The sequence below is a fragment of the Furipterus horrens genome, unplaced genomic scaffold (assembly GCF_987537825.1).
Source record: "Furipterus horrens unplaced genomic scaffold, mFurHor1.1.pri manual_scaffold_9, whole genome shotgun sequence".
Classification (NCBI taxonomy): Eukaryota; Metazoa; Chordata; class Mammalia; order Chiroptera; family Furipteridae; genus Furipterus; species Furipterus horrens.
In genome coordinates this window covers 27513222-27533157 of record NW_028327179.1, presented here as the reverse complement: position 1 = coordinate 27533157, position 19936 = coordinate 27513222, and the positions used below count along the sequence as shown (strand labels likewise).

The window sequence follows — 19936 nt, the reverse complement described above, 5'->3', positions numbered from 1 at the left end:
GGGAGGCTGCTGAATTGAGGATACAAAGAAATATGGTCCAACTGAAAGAACAGAACCAAATTGCAGAAAAATAACTAAATGAAACAGAGATAATCAACCTACCAGATGAAGAGTTCAAAACACTGGTGATCAGGATGCTCAAAGAACTCATTGAGTATGACAACAACATAAAGGAAGAAGTGAAGTTTATACTATGTGAAATAAAGAAAAATCTACAGGGACCAACAGGGAAGGGGAGGAACTGGGTTTCAAATTAACGATTTGGAACATAAGGAAGAAATAAGCATTCAATCAGAAGAGCAAGAAGAAATAAGAATTCAAAAAAATGAGCATTGTATAAGAAGCCTCTGGGACATCTCCAAATGTACTAACATCCGAATCATAGGGATGCCAGAAGGAGAAGGGGAAGAGCAAGAAATCAAAAGCTTATGTGAAAAAATAATGAAGGAAAACTTCTCTAATTTGGCGAAGAAAATAGACATACAACTCCAGGAAGCACAGAGTCCCAAACAAGTTGGACCCAGCGAGGACCACACCAAGACAAATCATAATTAAAATGCCAAATGTTAAGGATAAAGAGAAATCTTAAAAGAAGCAAGAGAAAAGCAGAGAGTTACATACAAAGGAGTTCCCATAAGACTATCAGCTGATTTCTTAAAAGAAACTTTGCAGGATAGAAGAGACTTGCAAGAAGTACTCAAAGTGATGAAAAGCAAGGACCTACAACCTAGATTACTCTATCCAGCAAAGCTATCATTTAGAATAAAAGGGCAGATAAAGTGCTTCCCACACAAGGTAAAGCTAAAGGAGTTCATCATCACCAAGCCATTATTACATGAAATGTTAAAAGGACTTATTTAAGAATAAGAAGATCAAAGCTATTAACATTAAAATGACAACAAACTCACCACTATCAACAAGTGAATCTAAAAAAATAAACTAAGCAAACAACCAGAACAGGAACAGAATCATAGATATGGAGGTCTTTTGGAGGGTTATCAAATGGGATGGGGAAGGGGGAGAATATGGGAAAATGTGCAGGTATTAAGAAGTATAATTGGTAGGTATAAAATAGACAGGCAGATGTTAAGAATAGCATAGGAAATGGAGGAGACATATAACTTATATTCATGACCCAAGGACATGAAGTAAGGTGGGGGAGGTTGCTGAAGGGAAGAGGGGAACAGGACAGAGGGTATAAAGGGGGAAAAATTAGGACAACTGTAATAACATAATCAATAAAATGTATTTTAAAAAGAAAGCAATCCCATTGACAATTGCATCAATAACATAAAATAAATTAAAATAAAATACCCAGAAATAAATTTAACCAAGGATGTAAAAGACCTGTACTTATAAAACTATAAGACACTGAAAAAAGAAATTTAGGAAGAAACAAATAAATGGAAGCATATAACATGTTCATGGACAGGAAGAATTAACATCAGTAAAGTGTCCATAATACCCAATGCAATCTATAGATTCAATGCAATTCCTATAAGGATACCAATAGCATATTTCACAGAACTTGAACAAATATTCCAAAAATTTATCCAGAACCACAAAAAATCCAAAATAGACACAGCAATCTTGAGAAAGAAGAACAATGTTGGAGTAATCACACTACTTGATATCAAACTATACTACAAGGTAATAGAAATCAAAAGAGCATGGTTCTGGCATAAAAACAGACATATAGATCAATGAAACAGAACAAAAAGCCCAGAAGTAAACTCATGCCTTTTTGGTCTATTAATATTTGACAAAGGAGAAAGGAGCATATAATGGGGTAAAGATAGTCTATTCAATAAATGGTATTGGGAAAATTGAACAGATGCATGCAAAAATAAAACTAGACCACATCTTACATCATACAAAAGAATAAACTCAAAATGGGTTAAAGACTTAAATGTTAAACTGAAAACCATTAAAATCCTAGAAGGAAACATAGGCAGTAAAATCTCAGACACTGCTTGTAGAATTTTTTTTTTTCTGATCTATCTCCTCAAGCAAAGAAACACAAGAAACAAATAAGTCAGAGTACATAAAAAAATAAAAAGTTTTTGCACAGCAAAAGAAACCACCAACATAATAAAAACACAATCCCCTTAATGGGAAAACATACTCACTATTACATATCTGATAAGGAGTTAATATTCAAAATTTAAAGAACTTATAAAACTCAACACCAAAAAACAATCCAATTAAGAAATGTACCTGAATAGACATTTCTTCAAAGAGGACATACAGATGGTCCATAGACATCTGAAAAGATGCTCAATGTCATTAATCATCAGAGAAAGGCAAATTAAAATCACAATGAGATATCCTTTGCACCTGTCAGAATGGCCATCATCAACAAATCAACAAGCAACAAGTGCTGGTGAAGATGTGGAGAAAAGGGAACCCTAGTGCACTGTTGGTGGGAATGCAGACTGGTGCAGCCACTGTGGAAAGCAGTATGGAAATACCTCAATAAATTAATAGTGGACCTGCCTTATGATGGAGAGATTCTACTTCTGGGAATATATGTGAAGAAACCCAAAACACAGATTCAAAAGAATATATGCACCCATATGTTCATTGCAGCATTATTTACAGTAGCCAAGATTTGGAAGCAGCCCATGTGCCCATCAGTAGACGAGTAGATAAAAAAAGCTGTAGTACATTTACACACTGGACTACTACTTGGCCATAAAAAGGAAATTTTACTTTTTGCAACAGCATAGATGAAGTTGGAGAGTATATTTCCAAGTGAAATAAGCCATTCAGAGAAAGAAAATTACCATATGATTCCACTTACATGTGGAATCTAATGAACATAATGAACTAACAAACAAAATAGAAACAGACTCATAGATACAGAGAATAGACTGAAAACTGGCAGAGGGGAGAGGGGTTGTGGGACTGTGTTAAAAGGTGATGGGATTAAGCAAAAAGCAAAAAACAAAAAACAAAGGAAAAAGTAAAAATTAAACAAAAAGTTAAACAAAAAACTCACAGACCTAGACAACAGTATAATGATTACCAGAAGGAAGGGGGGATGGGAGGGAGGTAGAAGAGAGTAAAGAGGGGATAAATGGTGATGAAATAGACTTGACTTAGGGTGGTGAACACACAAGACAATATGCAGATGATGTATTACAGAACTGTACATTTTATAAACCAATGTCATCCCAATAATTTCAATAGAAATAGATATACCTACAAATATAAAATATATACATAAATTATATTATATAATTTATATGCAAATGTACAGAAATAAATGCATGGTTAATAATACTACAGGTGTGATGGAAGAAAAGTACATGAATATAATGACCACAACTCCATGAAATTATACATTAGCATACTGTCAGCAATCGGAGTAGTTAGGGAAGACACTAATGTTTACAAGATTCCTTTTTAAAATGTTTTACAAGGTTTTTTGACTTTAACACTAAATTCATAATAAAGCATCTTAGAGAGATGATCGGGTAATTTCTTTATGTCTCCGCAGGATCACTCAGAGCTTGGAGAAAATTTATAGACCATTTAGTCTAATCTCCTCTTTTCAGAGAGTATGGAACTGAGGCCCAGAAGTGAAGAAAATTTCCCAAGGCCCATAGTAAGCCTTTTTCATTAGTATAAATTCCTGAAGCACACAGACCCCAATATGTGGTTTATCAAATGTCTATGTTGTACACAGCTCCTTGCTCTGGAAATGGCATGGACTGCAGGACTTTCCTTGGTAAAGTTGTGGTCACTAAATCATGTTTGAGTTTGGGCTGGCTTAAGAGCAAGGGAGGAGGGCAGCCCAGGCAGGGGAGGGGGAAGCAAAAAGAGTACCTTAAAATAAAAGTCAGCTGCGCAAGAAGAGAAAGCACTGTGTTTTCATGTACCCCCACTGACAGAGCCACCTGGCCTATCTATACTGGGTCATCAGTTGGTGTTATGTGAGAACTCATAAAAGATCCCTTTTCCAGGTTCTCTCTACTTTCTTAGGAAAGAAGCTTATGGGATCAAATAGCAGCAGTGCTGCAGTGAATAGGGGGCAGAAGACTTTATTTTGATGGGGATCAGGAAAGACAGGGCCATTGCGCATATATCTGGCAGGGCAAAAAGAACAAGTAGGAAGTAGCCCAAAGGCACCGAGCTCCAGGTCAGGAGTGCAGAGAGAAGCAGGGAGCAGAATGGGGGAGTGGTTCAGCACCATGGCAAAGTTTACCCAATTCACAAAGATGCCCGTGGCAACACTGGGGAGCAGGGGTGGAGGAAAACTCCCCAGGGTAGTGATGACCAGTCTCCCTCCTCATGTGCTTCAGGGAATTATAAGCCTTAGCATTGTGCTGGGCACCTGCTCTCACAGCTTCCACCAACGGCTCACTTCTTTGGAACTTTCCAGCACCATTTCTATAACTGCTGCTGTTCACTTTGTTCTCTCCAGAAGGGATGGGTCTCACCTCCTCTCTGCTTTCCACCTTCAGTCCATCTATTATCTCTTTCAAATTAGTCAACCTCCCTTTCTGCCCTCAAGCCACATTCTTCACCTCTTTCTTCCCTCAGTTACCATCTTTTTCCTTCAGTCTGAAGAGTTCTACGCCCACACAATCTAGTTCCTTTCCCCACCATACCAGAGAACGTTTCTCAGTAGGAGCCCAACTCAAGTGCTCATCTCACTTGACCTTTGATTGAGCTTCCCTTCATTGATTTCTCAGGAAACATTACACTTCTGCTAGCTTTTCTATTTTCTTTGTTAGCTCCTCTTCCTCTGTACCTACATCTCAAATATCAGTAATCTATAAGGTTCCAACCTTGGTCGTCTTCTATTACACTTTACTTACTCTATCTTGGTGATTTAATCCACCTCTGTGACTCCAACCAACAGCTGTATGCCAGTGACTTACAGAATGAAACACATCTCCAGAGATTACAGTAGGGAGGTGGAAAGGTGGATCCCATGCCCTGGAGAAGGGTATAACTTTCCATCTCCTTACTGTAATCTTCACCTGGATATCCCACAGGCACTCAAATTCAGCATATCTAAAACTAATCTTATCTCCCTCTATCTCTACCCCTAAATTGATCTTCATCCTGTGGTCCCTATGTTAATTACCAGCATGAAATCCACTGAGTGGCCCAAGCTGAAAACTTGACTTCTCTCTCATCTTTTGCAGCCAGTCTCCAAGTTCTCTCCATTCTACCTCCTAAAAAGCTCTTAGCTACATCTTCTCCTTTCTATATTCACATCTAGGACTTAGTCTAGGCCTTCAGAGGCAACATTATCCCTGTATCTGCCTACTCTAATCTTTTATACCATAGTCTGAACTATTACTATAATATGCAAATTTAATTATACCACCCTCCTACCAGAGGAAATTCCAAACTTCATAGCAAAAACCCAAGACTTTTCACATTGTGACTCCCTTTCTAAAAAAAAATGTTACTATCCCTCAAACAGAACTATTCCTCTGGTCATTTCAGAATGCTAAAGCTTCCTGCATACACTATGCCACTTGCAAAGTTTCCTGTGAATTGAAATTCCCTCCCCTCCTTTATCCACTTGGCCAATTTACACCTTACTGCAAGACTCTCCTCAAATGTCACCTCCTCCATGAAGCCTTCCCCCACCTAACCCTACCCTGCCACCCCTCAGAGCACTCAGGTCCCCATCACTGAAGAATTAACTGCCCTATGCTGGTGGTACCCTGCACTCCCATTACTCTCCTGCAATGAGCTAATTACATCTGCATCTCCTGCACCAGACCATAAGTCCCTTGAAGGCCGTGACACTAACTGGTTCATCTTTGCCTCCTTACACCAAGCAAAGTACCTGAAACAGCAGGCCTCTAGTAAATATGTGATGGACAAAGGGCAATAACTATGTGCTACCATATACAGAGCACTTCAAATGTGTGAAGCACTTAACCCCATTACTTCATTCCCACACCACCACCAGGAAGGGGCTATCACCCCCTTTGCAAGTGAGAAAAAAAAAGGTGAAAAGGTGAAGGAATTAGGAACTACAAATTGGTACTCACAAAAAGTCATGGGGATGTAAGTACAGCATAGGAAATAAAGTTAATAATATTGTAATAACTACATATGGTGCCAGGTGGGTGCTTGAAATATCAGGGGGACCACTTTGTAAGGTAAATGATTGTCTAACGACTGTGATCTACATGTGACATCAATACAAAATAATATGGAACACAACTATAATTGAAAAATGAAGTTTTTACAAAAAGGTGAAGTAGTTTGCCCATAGTCAACAACTAATAAATTCAGATCTGCTTTTGACTCCTGAGCTCCTGTTTTTAATGACCCGTTTCTACAATTGGATGTAAGAGATGGATAATGGGCTCTATTTCTAAAAAACAAAAAACAAACAAACAAAAAACCCATCGGGCCCTGTGTTAGTCCCAAATCCATTACCACAATGGTGCTTGTGCACAATGAAGCCTTGCTGATGGACTCCTGGTGGCTATCAGGCTTCCTACCAATAAGGAGAGGGGGAACCATTTACCACCATTAGCTCCTTGGACTCTGGCTAAGGATGCATTTCTCCAGAAACATGCAGAGCAGGCTAGATTTCCCGTAAGTACCTTTAGGTTTCATATATTGGTGTCCTTATTCTGGGAACAGAGAAAAGGATGTGAGAAATGATGGTAAGCAATGGAAGAGATTTTTAATGTGTGCTCTGGCAAAGGAGCTGCAAATACTTTAGAGCAGCGGTTCTCAACCTGTGGGTTGCTACCCCTTTGGGGGTCGAACGACCCTTTCACAGGGGTCACCTAAGATCATCGGGAAACATATATAATTACATATTGTTTTTGTGACTAATCACGATGCTTTAATTATGTTCAATTTGTAACAATGAAAATACATCCTGCATATCAGATATTTACATTATGATTCATAACAGTAGCAAAATTACAGTTATGAAGTAGCAACAAAAATAATTTTATGGTTGGGGGTCACCACAACATGAGAAACTGTATTAAAGGGTCGCGGCATTAGGAAGGTTGAGAACCACTGCTTTAGAGTCACTCCTTATACAAATACGCTCACCGCCTAGAATGAGAGGACCTTTCCACACTCACATCTAGAGCTTTGAGGTTAACAATGTATCATTTTCTATATAATCAATGGTCCATCACAGAACACATATACCTCGTGTTTCCCACCACACAGTATTTGTATTGCATTCCGTTGTCTTTCACTCACGTTTTCTTAATTTTATGTATTTTCTGTTAAACGTATTCTAAAATTGACCTCTTTAATTTCTCTAATTCTAATGACAACACTGGTCCCATATTTTCCACTAAGACTTCCACCACCACCATGATTATTCAGTAAATAATTGAAATCAATCCTGTGCTTACCTTGATTATTACATTTAATCCCTTAAATCCCAGATGATAAACTTGCTCAAGGTCACTCAGATAATAAGGGATACAGATGCACACGAGGACTATTTTCCAGTATTCTCTCCCTTTGTCCTCCTGGAAACTGTGTTGGGAACTCTTTCTCTCCAGTCCCAACCCTTTTCAACTGCCAAATTCCTATTGGTGCTTTAAGGCTCAGCTCAATCATCTCCTCTTCCACGAACTTTCTCAAGGTTTCCTCTGTTCTCTCCCCTACCTGGGAGGCATGCCTCTGGCCGGGGCTTCACCTGTCTATGTTTTTCCTAAAACATAATTGTCAGCTGACTTCTCTGTTTCTCCTTTACCAGGCTCCAGGCTCTTCCTGAGCAGATAGGGTCTGGGTCTTGTCTTGGGATTCCGACTACTAACCCAGTGCATGGCACATGGTATAGATGCAACAAATGCTTGCTGAAAACTGAGTAGTGACCCACTTGTCTGATTTGGTCAAAGGCCTGGTGAATGACGTCATCTGATTTAGGAGAGATTTCTCATCATGGGCAATGCCATTTTCTCAGATTTCCATGAACTCATTCCCTCTCACTAGGTTTACATTGGGACAAGTGGTTACCATTAGTTGAGGTACTAACACTTTCAGACACTGAGATGTATGCTTCGTGCACATTATGCTTATCCTGACAATACTGCTCAGTAGATATCATCCTCACTTTATGGATGGAGCTCAAAATCAGTTGTCCTAAGGAACTGGTCTACAGCCACATAGAAGGAAGGTTAAAAGAATGTATTAAATGCCCTATTATGTACAGTCATCCCTGTCCTGAAAAGATTCATTAATATTTAAAATTGTACACACAGAGAGAGCGCATATATTTGGATACTGAAGAAGTGAAAGCATAGTCAACTAGGATTTATAGAGGTTCAAGGTACTTCCACCACACGCATTATCCAGGGCATCTCATGTACGTGGTCTTAACTTTTTTTTTAATCAGATAGCAATTACAATACCTGCTTATCTCAAAAGGGGCTGAATATGCACCTTTGTCAAGGAAAGAGGGCATTGGCCCATTGTAGAGCAGTACATTGGCTAAAGAGTTTGGTGCAATGTTTCTTGAAGAACATGGAAGGACCCTGGATGATAGAGCCACTTGAGGTGTTAACAGGACATGGGAGAAGCTGGGCTGGGAATCCACATTGAACAAGCCCCCAAATGATTCCATTGGACAGAAAAGCTTGATAAATGACAAGTCAGAACAATGCTCCTCAAACTCGAATGTACATGTGACTCACTCCGGGATCTTGTTAAAATGCAGATTTGAATTCAGTGAGCCTGGGGGTAGGGGCGGGTTGAGAACCTGCATGTCTAACAAGCTCCAAGGGGAAGCCAATATTGCTGGTCTACAGACCACACATGAGTGGCAAGGATTTAGAAGATCTATCCCCACTTGGATAAATTAGCTTTGCTTTGTTTCTGGACCACAGACCACATTCCCCAACTTCAGAAGTATTCCAGGAAGTCAAAACTCTCAGTATTGGTACAAAATCACCTGAACTACTGAAAACCAAATTGCAATACCTGCCCTCTCACCAGGGGAAAAGGAACAGCATTCTTTTCAGATACAAATAGCACATATGTTTAGCATGTGAAAGAATAATTTACTGCTACTACTTGAGTCTTAGTTACTATGCAAAGCATTTTCTATATGTGTAAAATAAACAGAAACCTCATTTAGAGAACTCACAGACGTCATTCAACAACACTGCAGACCCCAACAGAAGGAGACATGCCTTGCATATCTGACAGGAAGTGATGCAATTTTACTGCCTCAGCAGGAGAAAGAAAAAGAGTCTTCCTCACCCCATAACAGCTCAACCAATGGGAGACTGCCATAACTAAGCCAGTGAAAAGTCACTATACTTCCAACTTTCAATTTCCACCAAGTCTGTAAAAGAGCATTCTTCTCCTTTGTTTCTCTGGGCTTACAAGTGGTTTGCCATTAGATCACATGTCCTGAATTACAATTCTTTGTTGTGCATGAATAAACTGATTCTTCAGGAGAAATAGCTATTTGTTAAAGGTCACCATATTATCTCTACTCCCCACCAGAACTCTACAAGGTGCACATTCTTGCTCTGTGGATATGGAAATGATGATGTACAAAGCTTAAGTAACTTGCTTAAGGTCACACGGTTAGTTAGTTGTTGCAGCTGAGGTTCCAATCCTGCTCCATTGGGATCCAAGGCCTGTGTGCCCTCTGCACACCCTCCATGATGATAGATATGATTGTGTGTGTGTGGGGGGGGGGGTTGGAAATGGAGGAAAAAGGTTTATCCTATATCAGCCTTTGAGTTTAAAGCTCCATCGAGGCAGATTCTAGATGGGAGTGGGGTTGGGAATAAAGTTAATTAATTAGTGACCTATGTTATCTAATGAACAAAAACATGCAGATAGCAAACTTGTCCCTGGCTCCCATAAATCTGATAAAACAGATGGAGTAAAAATCACACTAGTCACCAGTGCACTGACCCTAAATGTTGCCACCCAGGCTTCTAGCTATGAAGCTCAACCCAGTCAAGAGGAAAAACACTTCCTGATCCATGTGGCCTATTAACTTCCCTGCCTTCTCCTGGATGAGGTTTCTGTAACCTTAGAGTCCATACCAACACAGACTCTTGCTGCCACACCATTCATTTCACAGTGGCCACACCTCCCTGTCTCTGATAAAACTGCCTGCACCTGAAAAAATGTACTGTTTAGTCAAATGTCTTGAAAATGCAACAATAGTTAAGGTTTTCTTTTGGGTAACAAAATTTTCTGAATTTTTCACACAGTTGATACGAAGAGAGAAATGCTCAGAGAAAGATAAAGATGTCAGGGAAAGCAGTCAGCTAGATACTCGAATGTACCAAATGGGGGAAAGACAGCTCTAAACTGAACTGTCCAGTCATTTCCCATCCAGGGTCTTCAGCATTTACTGACCCACAGATGAAGTATCCAGTCAGTTTTTTTAGCCTCACGTTTCTTCACTATTATATTTTGTATTCAATAGCTTAACCATCATTTTCCAAAGGTCTTTCATCTTTAATATACATACCTAGTACAGCTATTTACCTACATAATACCAAAAACAAACAAACAAACAAAAAAATATATATATATATTTAGAAAGCCACATCTCCCACAATTAAATATATAGGTATATGATGGTCTAAAACCAGTGACAATCAAACTATTAAGGGTTATAAACTCATTTTGTCCCTATGGTATACTCTACACATGATGTTTAAAAAAAAAAAAACTAAAGAGAAACTGGTTTGAAAACCTACTTAAAAGTACTTTTAGACTGTGTGAGTATTTTAAATAGATGGTAAGAAGATAAGAAACTGAGTCTGAAGCATTAATTTCTAACCAATAAGCATTCCCTATTTCACTTCCCAACCCCCAGGGACATATTAGATCTCAGAAAATCTAAACTAATTGGGCAGGAACCCCAATTTGAGATTTTTCTGGACACACTTCACTGAAATGTTTGGACACGAACATGTTTGCAGTGAGTCATAATTTATAGAGCCTTAATGGCTAATGCCTTATGTACCTTACTTCCTACATTCAATATCATTCTCAAACCAGTGGTGCTATGTTTTCTAGGCCCTGATCATTTTTATAAAGTTACTAAGGCTGCCATTCAGCACCCTTTCTAATGCTGATTTTTTTAATGCTATCTAAACACAGGAAAACCTGATTTTCTTTCTAAACTAGGACTCACCACAACCAAGCAGTTAACGATGGTGAAAGGTGCAGTACTTTTAAGACACCCCCCACCCCCAAGAGAAGCCGAGAGGCCTAGGGAGCGCTCCAGGTAAAAAGACAGTGTGAAAGATGAATGGGGAGTCATTTGGGTAACGGCAAGCATAATAACAGGATACGTTCGTTTCTAGAGGAAGCAGGAGCTGCAATAGCCCCGGGTCCGGAAAGGAGGCGTCAGCAGGACCCATAGGAAACGGGCGCGCCAGGGTTTGCAGGGATCTGGCCTGTTAGGGTCTCTTGCTCCAATCGGGTTCGAGGCTGGAGACTTCCTTTGCAGGGGACCAAGCTCAGGCCTCCCCGCACTAGTGGTTATAAAGAGGTACCCATCTGCTCCTTGCCACCTCCGCCAAATACGGGCCATAGGATCAAGAGAAAATGCAAACACCAGGCGCCGCGGCAGGTGAACTTGTCAACAAGTCAGCCCCGGTCGCAAGGACCTTGCGGTCCTGGGGCCGGAGCCGCTGGGAGGCTAGGCACTGAGCGGGTGATGTGGGCTGGCGAGGGTGTGGGTGCCACCGGCTCTGGGGCGAGAGATTGGGCCGAAGCCCCAAACCTTCCCTCCCGCTCCCCCGGGGCTGACGCACGCTCTCTGGGCGCGCGCATCCGCCAGACCTTCCCAGGCCCGAGGGAGCAGGCGGGGGAAGGGAAGGGGCTTCAGAGGTTCCTGCACGGGGATCAGCGGCAGGAGGAGGCGACCCGCCTGTCACCCGCCGCCCGCGGAAGGCAGAAGTATCAGTCCCAGGCTGGCGCCCCCGATCGCCCTGGCTGCTGGACGACTCCCGCTACAGCCTGCAGCCCGCCCGGTGCGCCCCACCCCGGCCCGGAGGGCAGGTACCTCGGAGCCCGGGCCCCCAGGAGCCTCGCGGCAGCAGTCCGAGCGTCCCTCCAGCTCCCTCATCCGACGTCAGCGTCAGCAGAAGGCGAGGGAAGAGGGCGGGGGGAGCGCAGGAACCGGCCCTTCCTGCGGTGGCGGCCGCCAGCCGGAATAGCAACCCGCGGATCCCGGGCGCGCCGCAGCGCAGCGCAGCGCAGCGGCCGGAGGGAGCGGACGCCGGCAGTCCAGGCACCTCCACCGCCCTCTCTCCCTACCTCTCCTCTTCCGAGACTCCCGATGGGAAAATCCTCCTAGCAGGACCTCGGGATCTGGATGAGGGAGGGGGCTATGGCCTCACCTGGCTTGGGGCGGGTCCCGGATGGGGCGAGTCTTCCTCTCTCTACTCCCAGGGGTCTTTCTTTCACCCCCATCTCCTGAGGAATCCCCCACTCGGATCTTTGGCCCAGATGACCCCGCCCCTGCTCTCCCGCAGGTGTTCCACGTGTCCATGGCATTTGCGTCACAATGACCTGGCCGACAGGTGGAAGCCATAGCGAAGGGTTCCCACTGTACCCTGTGTAGGACACGCTACCTGCTTCCACTCTAGGTTTTGTGGTTTTACGGGACAGATTTAATGACTTCAATGTCAAGAAAAGTTACAGAGGCCTGCCTGTACCTATGAATCAAGTTTGGGCTTAAAGGAAAAAGGCCGTATGGAAAAAGAAAACCTGTATGTATATAATTTTTTCATTCATATATAGTCACATATATTTTATTACTTGAGTTATTGATGCTTATAGCAATTTCATCTTCTCTTATCCTTTGTCATCAGGAAAGAACCAAACGATCTTTTTAGAGTATCCTGTAGTGACCATGTGAAGAAAAAGTGCTGGAATAGGTACTTCCCAATATTATCTATGCTGAAAAACAATCTCATTGTGCTATGACTTAATCCCTGGTTATGTTATATACTTGTTAACAAGTTTATTGAATAGTCACTGATGGAAACAATTTAACAGGATGGAATGAAAGATGGTTGTTGAATAAAGATGCAAACAAATCTGAAATCCACAACTAACATGAATGGGCTGCTTATTAAGTGCCAGGCATATATGCTATATACTTTACAAGTAATCCTTACAGCAACCCAACACTGCAGGTAAAATTATTCCTGTTTTACGGATGAAAACACTGCCCAGAGTGCCAAAAAGGTGTTCAGCTAAGAGGATATCAAGCAGGAGTTTGAATCCAGGATTGTCTGAACCAAGAGACTTAGCTTAATCTCGAGACAGAAAGGTGGCTAACCAAAATGGATGGTGAAAATGTATAGGAGAAGATGTTGTCATTTTAATAGAAATGTAGTAAGAGAATACAGCTCCAGAAATGTATATAATTTTTAAAGTCAACATTATATATTCTGGATATATTCTTTGGGAATTCTGTTTGTCATTGATAAGTTTGAACCTCTCTCAGTATGGCACAAAATATAGAGCTGAGCAAAGTACTTAATAAATGTTTATAAATAAACAAGTAATGAAATGGTATACAAAATAGCAAATCATTGAACATCTGAGATTCAGGAAAAGTTTTGGGAGAGAAAAACATTGCTCCTATATTTGGCTTTTATAAGGAGCATTCAAACTGACCTGTTTGCAACACAGGCTAAATGATTTTCCTGTTTGTAAGAAGGAAAAGGTGTGTAGGGGGGAGGGGGGAGTGGAGGAGTAAAACTCTTAGAAAGAAGCCTTCCTTGCAAAAGAAAGATGATTAAGATATTTGTTTTTAAATATTTGATTCCAGGAACCATTCACTTATGCATAAAACATATTATGAGTTTGAAAAAAAGAAAAATTTTAAAACAGAATAAAGTGCTGTTTCTAACATAGTAAGTCCTCAACAAATATTGGCTGAATGTATCAATCAGTTAATTAAAACATTGAGAGAGAAATAAAGCACAACATTTCCTGACTGCATAATGTTCTTCTCTCCACCAGTGGTGATTTACTCGTTACAGGGAAAAGTATTAGGAACCTATGTATTGAAGATAGGATTTCAATACCATATGATCTCACCTAATACAGGAAACTAATGAAGAAAACAAATAAACGAGAAAAATAGAACAAGAGGCATGTAAATAAGGAACAGACTGACAGTGACCAGGGGGGAGGGGGGATGAAGAGGAAGAGGAGGAAAGGTCTAGTCAAGGAACTAGTGTAAATGAACCATGGACACGGACAACTAAATGGGGATTGACTGTGGGAGAGGGGAAGGTTGGCGGGGCAGAGAAGAGCAAAGGGGGAAAAATGAGACAACTGTAATAGAAAAAGTAGATTTTTTTAAAAAGAGGCTTTGTGGTAGATATTTACATTTGTTACAAGAGCCAGTAGAATGGCAGGTTGCATGTTTGTTTATAAAATACAGATAACTGGAGCCACAAGCATTAGGGGAAGTGGGCAAAAAGCTGATTTATGTAACTAGTGACTTGGGTTTCCTTTTACTTTTCCAAAGATCAAGGTGAAAACCTAGGCTAGTTTAACAACCTGCCATGGAGGCTAAAGTGGCTTCCAAAACCGTGTCTAAAAGTGACCAGATACAGGATACAAGCACTCTGGTCAACATGGCAGTGAAACTCCTATGGCTCCTACAGAGTTTAAGATAAAGCTTTAAATGATTTTTTCATCATTACTAATGCTGTCCTAAAATTTAGGATAATATTTGAGGAAGAAAATAATAAGTTTGTGTTCATGCTACAGAAGCCACAATGAGTGCTTTTCTTCCCATTTCAAAAATTGCTCCACCTATAACACTTCCATTTGCTTCTGGGTATCAAGTGGTTGTTCCATTCTGGCAGAGCACCCACAAGGTGCTAGTGAGAACTGAAACAGTTTCTAGGAAGAGGATGGCTATTGAATGATGGAATCTGAAATTAAGAGGCTATAATGTGCACTTCCCAGAGTGGAACAGGATAATAAAGAAGCTTTGGAGAAAAAAATCCTTACATATTCAATTCAATGATTTTTTTGATAGCTTCCCAGGTTCAACGTGTGCTAATAGGACCACATAAATTAGAAATTCTATTCAGCTGCCATTCCAGGTGCCCGGAATAGCAGTGGATTAAATGAAATAATGGTTTATTTTATTGTACATTAAAGAGATCATCAGGTAGGCAGCCCAGAGCTTGTACAGCCTCACTAAGTCACTGTGATATTGCCCTCTTCTTCCATTCCACCATTCTGAGCAAAGTAATATTGCTTCAAGGTAAATCCAGGTGAGGATGAAGAAAAATAGAAACCTCCACACATCGCTGATGGGAATGTAAAAGCTGCAGCTACTTTAGAAAATGGTCTGGAAGTTCCTTAATGATTAAACATAGAGTTACCATATGACCCAGCAATTTCACTCCTAGGTATGTACCCAAGAGAAATGAAGACCTATGTCTGCACAAAAACTTGTATATGAATGTCTGTAGCAGCATTATTCAGAATAGTCAAAAGATGGAAATAATCCAACTGTCCATCAGTGGATGAATAAATAAACAAAATATAGTATGCCTATATAATAGAATATTATGGGGTCATGAAAAAGAATGAAATACTGATACATGTTGTTACTTAGATGAACATTTAAAACATGCTAAGTGAAAGAAGCCAGCCTTAAAAGTTGATATGTTATATGATTCCTTTCACATGAAAGTGTAAGATGGGGAATTCTATAGAGTCAGAAAGTAGATTAGCAATTGTTTAAGGTGGGAGAAGAAAAGAAAAAATATATATACATATAAATAAATACACAAAATTTAAATGTATATCTTAACACATAGAAACTCTTCATATACATTAATACAATACATTTAGTGGACTGTTGACATATATTTTTATGGTCTCGATGCCCCTTATGCTCTCCCTCAATGTGAGTAATAAGTCAGAATACCCTTCTTCCCCTTGGTCCATGGGCACCATGATGCCAATGATTGCTCCCCCATTCATCCAAACATATTTACAATATCCTACAGTCTGAAACCCTTTTATTTTCTGACTCATCTTTGACAATACTCAAGGTACCTTTTTCTAGAGTATGATGCTAAGGTAGAGCTTTAGCTATTATTGTCAATGTGTTTAAACCAATCTAGACCATTATTAAAAGTTAAAAGCTAAAGTCGTCAACAACAACAACAAAACAGCTATCCATATAAATATAAATCTCTTCAAAGCTCATCTAGTTAACAATTTAAAAAATCTCTTTTCCTTCATAGTTTTCGGGAAATTAAAGTTAGATAGTCTATAAAAATAAACTTTGAATAGTTTTAAAAATTATTGTTAAATTTATTCTCTGATTTTCATTGGTGATAAAAATGTAAAGAAAGGTTAAGCTAAATGTTATTGACAAAATAAAGCCATTTTTCCCCTGTATTGTGTAATACTTAAAGAGGAATTAGATGTACTCAAGAACATGGGCTAAGCATCTTGACCAAGTCTGGTTTAATTCTTGTAATCAGTTGTGCTCTCTACAAAACAAAACAGAGTTTCTATTTGTCATTGGTAGAATTAGTTATATCTTTAAGCAAACTTGTGAGTGCATGTGAAAATAGAACAAATGTTTAATTAATAGCATTAAGTTTTGTTAATTAAAACCAACTTCCTTTCTCTTCAAAATCAAGGCTACAGTGAAGAAAGAAGGCTTATTTTATGCTAAGGAGAAAAGTAATTATTTTCATTGTCAAAGCAGCTTAGATTTCTGTATAAACAATGCACCTCCATACCCAGCATCATCCATTGGAACTTCTACAAGAAAGTCATGTGTCATCTAGTGGTGTGGTCCTGCTTCTGCCTAGGAACTGAGCTGGGGTTTGGGAAAACCGTAACCTAGAGTTTATAGCTGTGTCCTGGTCTTGGCAGACAGGACTCATCACCCTTCAAAGAGTCACTGTCCAGTAAAGAACAGGGCTTAACTGAAAGATTTGGGTGGAACTCTCTAGGTCTTTGCTCTCTCTGTCTCTCTCTCTCTGTCTCCTCCCATCTCCCTCCCTAAGAACTCAGGTGCAGATAAAGATAATTCAGGTGAAGCATTAGTTAAACATTTGGTTTAAGAAGTAGGACTATAACCTATATATCCTAACTCCTGATTAGAGGAACTTTTCTTTTTCTACTTTTGACTTCTTTATTAACTTGCATTGGCAGAGACAGTTAATTATTAACAATACTTATTCTCCATTTTTCCATGATATAAATTTCAGCTGAGTACATTGTTACACAGTAAGTGACTATATTTTCTAATTTCCTTTGCTGCAAGGTGTGGCCATGTGACCAGGTTCTGGCCAACAGGATGTGACTAGAAGACATGCATATATATATATAACAAAGTTATATATATATATATATATATATATAACTTTGGGGCCATGCCCCTGAAAGAAACACACCTTCACCTTTGCCTTCCCTCTTTTCCACTGGTTGGATCACATAAGAGGAGAGCAAGGAGCCTGCATTCCTGACTACCTGATCTGCTGTACTGCCCTGGCTCCTGCATGTGTTGTTTTATGAAAAGGAAATAAAGTTCAATGTTGTTTAAGCCACTATGTCTTTGGGTATTATTATAGCCCAGCTTTTATTATGATTAATCCATCTGCCCCATGATGTTGGATTTGCTCTTTATTTCTCACATTTATATTCTAAAACAATAATTGTCAATCCTTGGGCCACAGGACCATGATGGTTTTGGTATTAATACAAAAGGTCATGGGATTTGAATCTCTAACAACTAATGTCTGAAGATAAAACAGGTGTTTGACAAATACAGACTACACTTTTAAAAGTATATATGATATGATCATAAAACAAAATTCTTGAAATGAAGGTATGTTGGTGATAATTATTTTAGTTTTGTACATCTAAAAAGGTCTACTTCTCCTTAGTTTTGTAATATTTTTTCATTGGTAAAGAACTCTAGGTTGGCCTTTTCCCAATACTTTAAAAATATAATGCCAACCTTGCTTCTAGCTTGCGTTGTTTCAGGCTCACAATCTGCCATTCTTACCTTTGATCCTTTGTGTCCTTCTTTTCCTCTTTGGCTGCTTTTAAAATATTTTTTCTCCTTTATTATTAGCTTAAAGAAGTTGTATTATTATGTTGTTGGTGGGGTTTTTGGTGGGGGAGGGGGTTATTGAACTTCTTGGAGCTGTAGATGTATAGTTTTAATAAAACTGTGAAAAACTTCAGCCACAAGAATAGTCACACAATATTGAAGGAGAGGAACAAAGTCAAATAACTGGCATGAGCTAATTTCAAGAATTACTATTAAGCTATAGTAATCAAGATAGTGTGGTATTGGCAGAAGAATAGACAACTGGATCAATGGAACAGAGACAGATTTGTAAACATAATCATCTGATCTTTCACAAAAAGCAAAGGCAATTCAATGGAGAAAGGGTAGGCTTTTCAACAAATAGTGCTGGAGCAAGTGGACCTTCATGCCTCAAAATGCATCTAGACACAGACCTTATGCCTTTCACAGAAATTAACTTAACATGGATTATAGACCTAAATGTAAAACACAAAACTGTAAAACTTAGAGGATAACATAGGAGAAAACTTTGATAATCTTGGGTTTGGTGGTAACTCTTGTGACACTACACCAAAGATACAATCTATGAAAGTAAAAATGGATAATTGAACTTCATTAAAAATAAAAACTTCTGTTCTGGAAGAGACACTGTCAAAAGATAAGCCACAGACTGGGAGAAAATACTTTCAAAAAACATATCTGATAAAGAACTGTTTTCTAAAATATACAACAATGAAATTCAACAATGAGAGAATGAACAACCCAATTAATAAATGGGCAAAATTCTGAGCAAACACTTTACTAGAGAGAACATACAGATGGGAAATAAGATATAAAAATGTGCTCAATATTACATATCATTAAGGAACTGCAAAGTAAAACACTGAGATACCATAGCACACCTATTTGAATGACTAGAATAAAAAACAAAAACACTAAATACCGATGAGGATGTGGAGCAAAAGGAATTCTTATTTACTGCTGGTGGGAATGCAAAATGGTATAGCTCTTGCTATATAATTCTGCAATTTTAATTCTTGGCATTTACCCAAGTAAGCTGAAAACATGTCAACACAACAACATGCACACAAATATTTATAGCTGTAAATGAATATTTACAACAGCTTTATTAACAGTTGCCCCAAATTGGGAGCACCCAAGATGTTCTTCAGTAGGTAAATAGAGAAACTATGGTACATCCATGCAGTGCAATATTAATCAGTGTTAAAGGGAAATTTGCTATCAAGCCATGAAAGGACATAAAGGAAACTTAAAAGTGTATTGCTAAATGAAAGCTGGTCTAAAAGGCCACATAATGTATGATTCCAGCTACATGACATTCTGGAACAGGCCAAACTGAAGAAACAACAAAAAATAATATCAGTTGTCAGTGGCTTGGGTGGAGGGAAGGAAGGATAAATATCATTTTCTAATATCCATTATTTTGAGTAATATTGTCTGTTTTAGTTATTTCAAGTGGGAGGATACATCTGGTGGCTGTTATTTCATCTTAATCAGAAATAGAAGTCCCTCCATTAATGAATTAATAGTTAGCTTGCATTATGATTAATATGTATTATGTGTATTACTACTATTTAGTGTGAGGAGACTCTAGGAATTTATTTTTTTTAACTGAAGAAGGCTTTTCATGAACACTCCCATGAAATGTGGGCAAAAGCCAGGGACAGACAATTTATAAGACACTGAAATAGTAAAAAGTAAGAAATATGATTTTTCATTGAAAATTTTTCAACTAAAGCCCTGCTCAGTGTGGCTTAGTTGGTTGGAGCATCGTAATGAAAAGGCTGCGGGTTCGATTCACTGTCAGGGCATGTGCCTGGATTGGAGTTCGAGTCCCAGTCCTGGCCTGTGCGGGAGGTGGCCAATCAG

General features: G+C 39.4%; 2 protein-coding genes across 18 annotated transcripts in view; one reads left to right on the top strand and one right to left on the bottom strand.

The window, feature by feature from the left end:
- The window catches only part of ICA1 (islet cell autoantigen 1), a 131089-nt gene extending 118702 nt beyond the window's left edge, over nucleotides 1-12387 (bottom strand). For 5 of the 9 annotated variants that reach the window (XM_090287182.1, XM_090287187.1, XM_090287188.1 and 2 more), the window contains exon 1: nucleotides 12008-12073. The gene's annotated coding sequence lies outside the window, so the exon portion shown is untranslated. Of the gene's footprint in view, nucleotides 1-12007; nucleotides 12164-12344 lie in introns of those variants that run through there. The other 4 variants (XM_090287183.1, XM_090287184.1, XM_090287189.1 and 1 more) reach the window with 4 other exon arrangements.
- Nucleotides 11310-17355, top strand: LOC150001476 (uncharacterized). Of its 9 annotated transcripts, none has more exons than XR_016513033.1 (4): nucleotides 11603-12003; nucleotides 12480-12716; nucleotides 15245-15392; nucleotides 17276-17355. XR_016513033.1 is itself a non-coding variant. In XM_090287191.1 (2 exons), exons 1-2 carry the CDS (start codon nucleotides 11660-11662, stop codon nucleotides 12538-12540), a joined length of 405 nt encoding a protein of 134 aa, XP_090143317.1. In that variant the 5' UTR covers nucleotides 11603-11659; the 3' UTR covers nucleotides 12541-12717. The 9 variants fall into 9 exon arrangements, 1 of the variants encoding a protein (XP_090143317.1); XR_016513032.1 differs by lacking the exon at nucleotides 15245-15392 and adding an exon at nucleotides 12819-12884; XR_016513038.1 differs by lacking the exons at nucleotides 11603-12003; nucleotides 15245-15392; nucleotides 17276-17355 and adding exons at nucleotides 11310-11491; nucleotides 12819-13387 and having other exon boundaries at nucleotides 12594-12716.
- Nucleotides 17356-19936: the final 2581 nt, after the last annotated feature.

Excerpts from the sequence above, each read along its gene's own strand:
- LOC150001476 (XM_090287191.1), top strand. The coding sequence starts at position 11,660 with ATGTGGGCTGGCGAGGGTGTGGGTGCCACCGGCTCTGGGGCGAGAGAT. Across the intron at positions 12,004-12,479 it reads CACCCCGGCCCGGAGGGCAG|GTGTTCCACGTGTCCATGGC; the intron begins GTACCTCGGAGC and ends GCTCTCCCGCAG.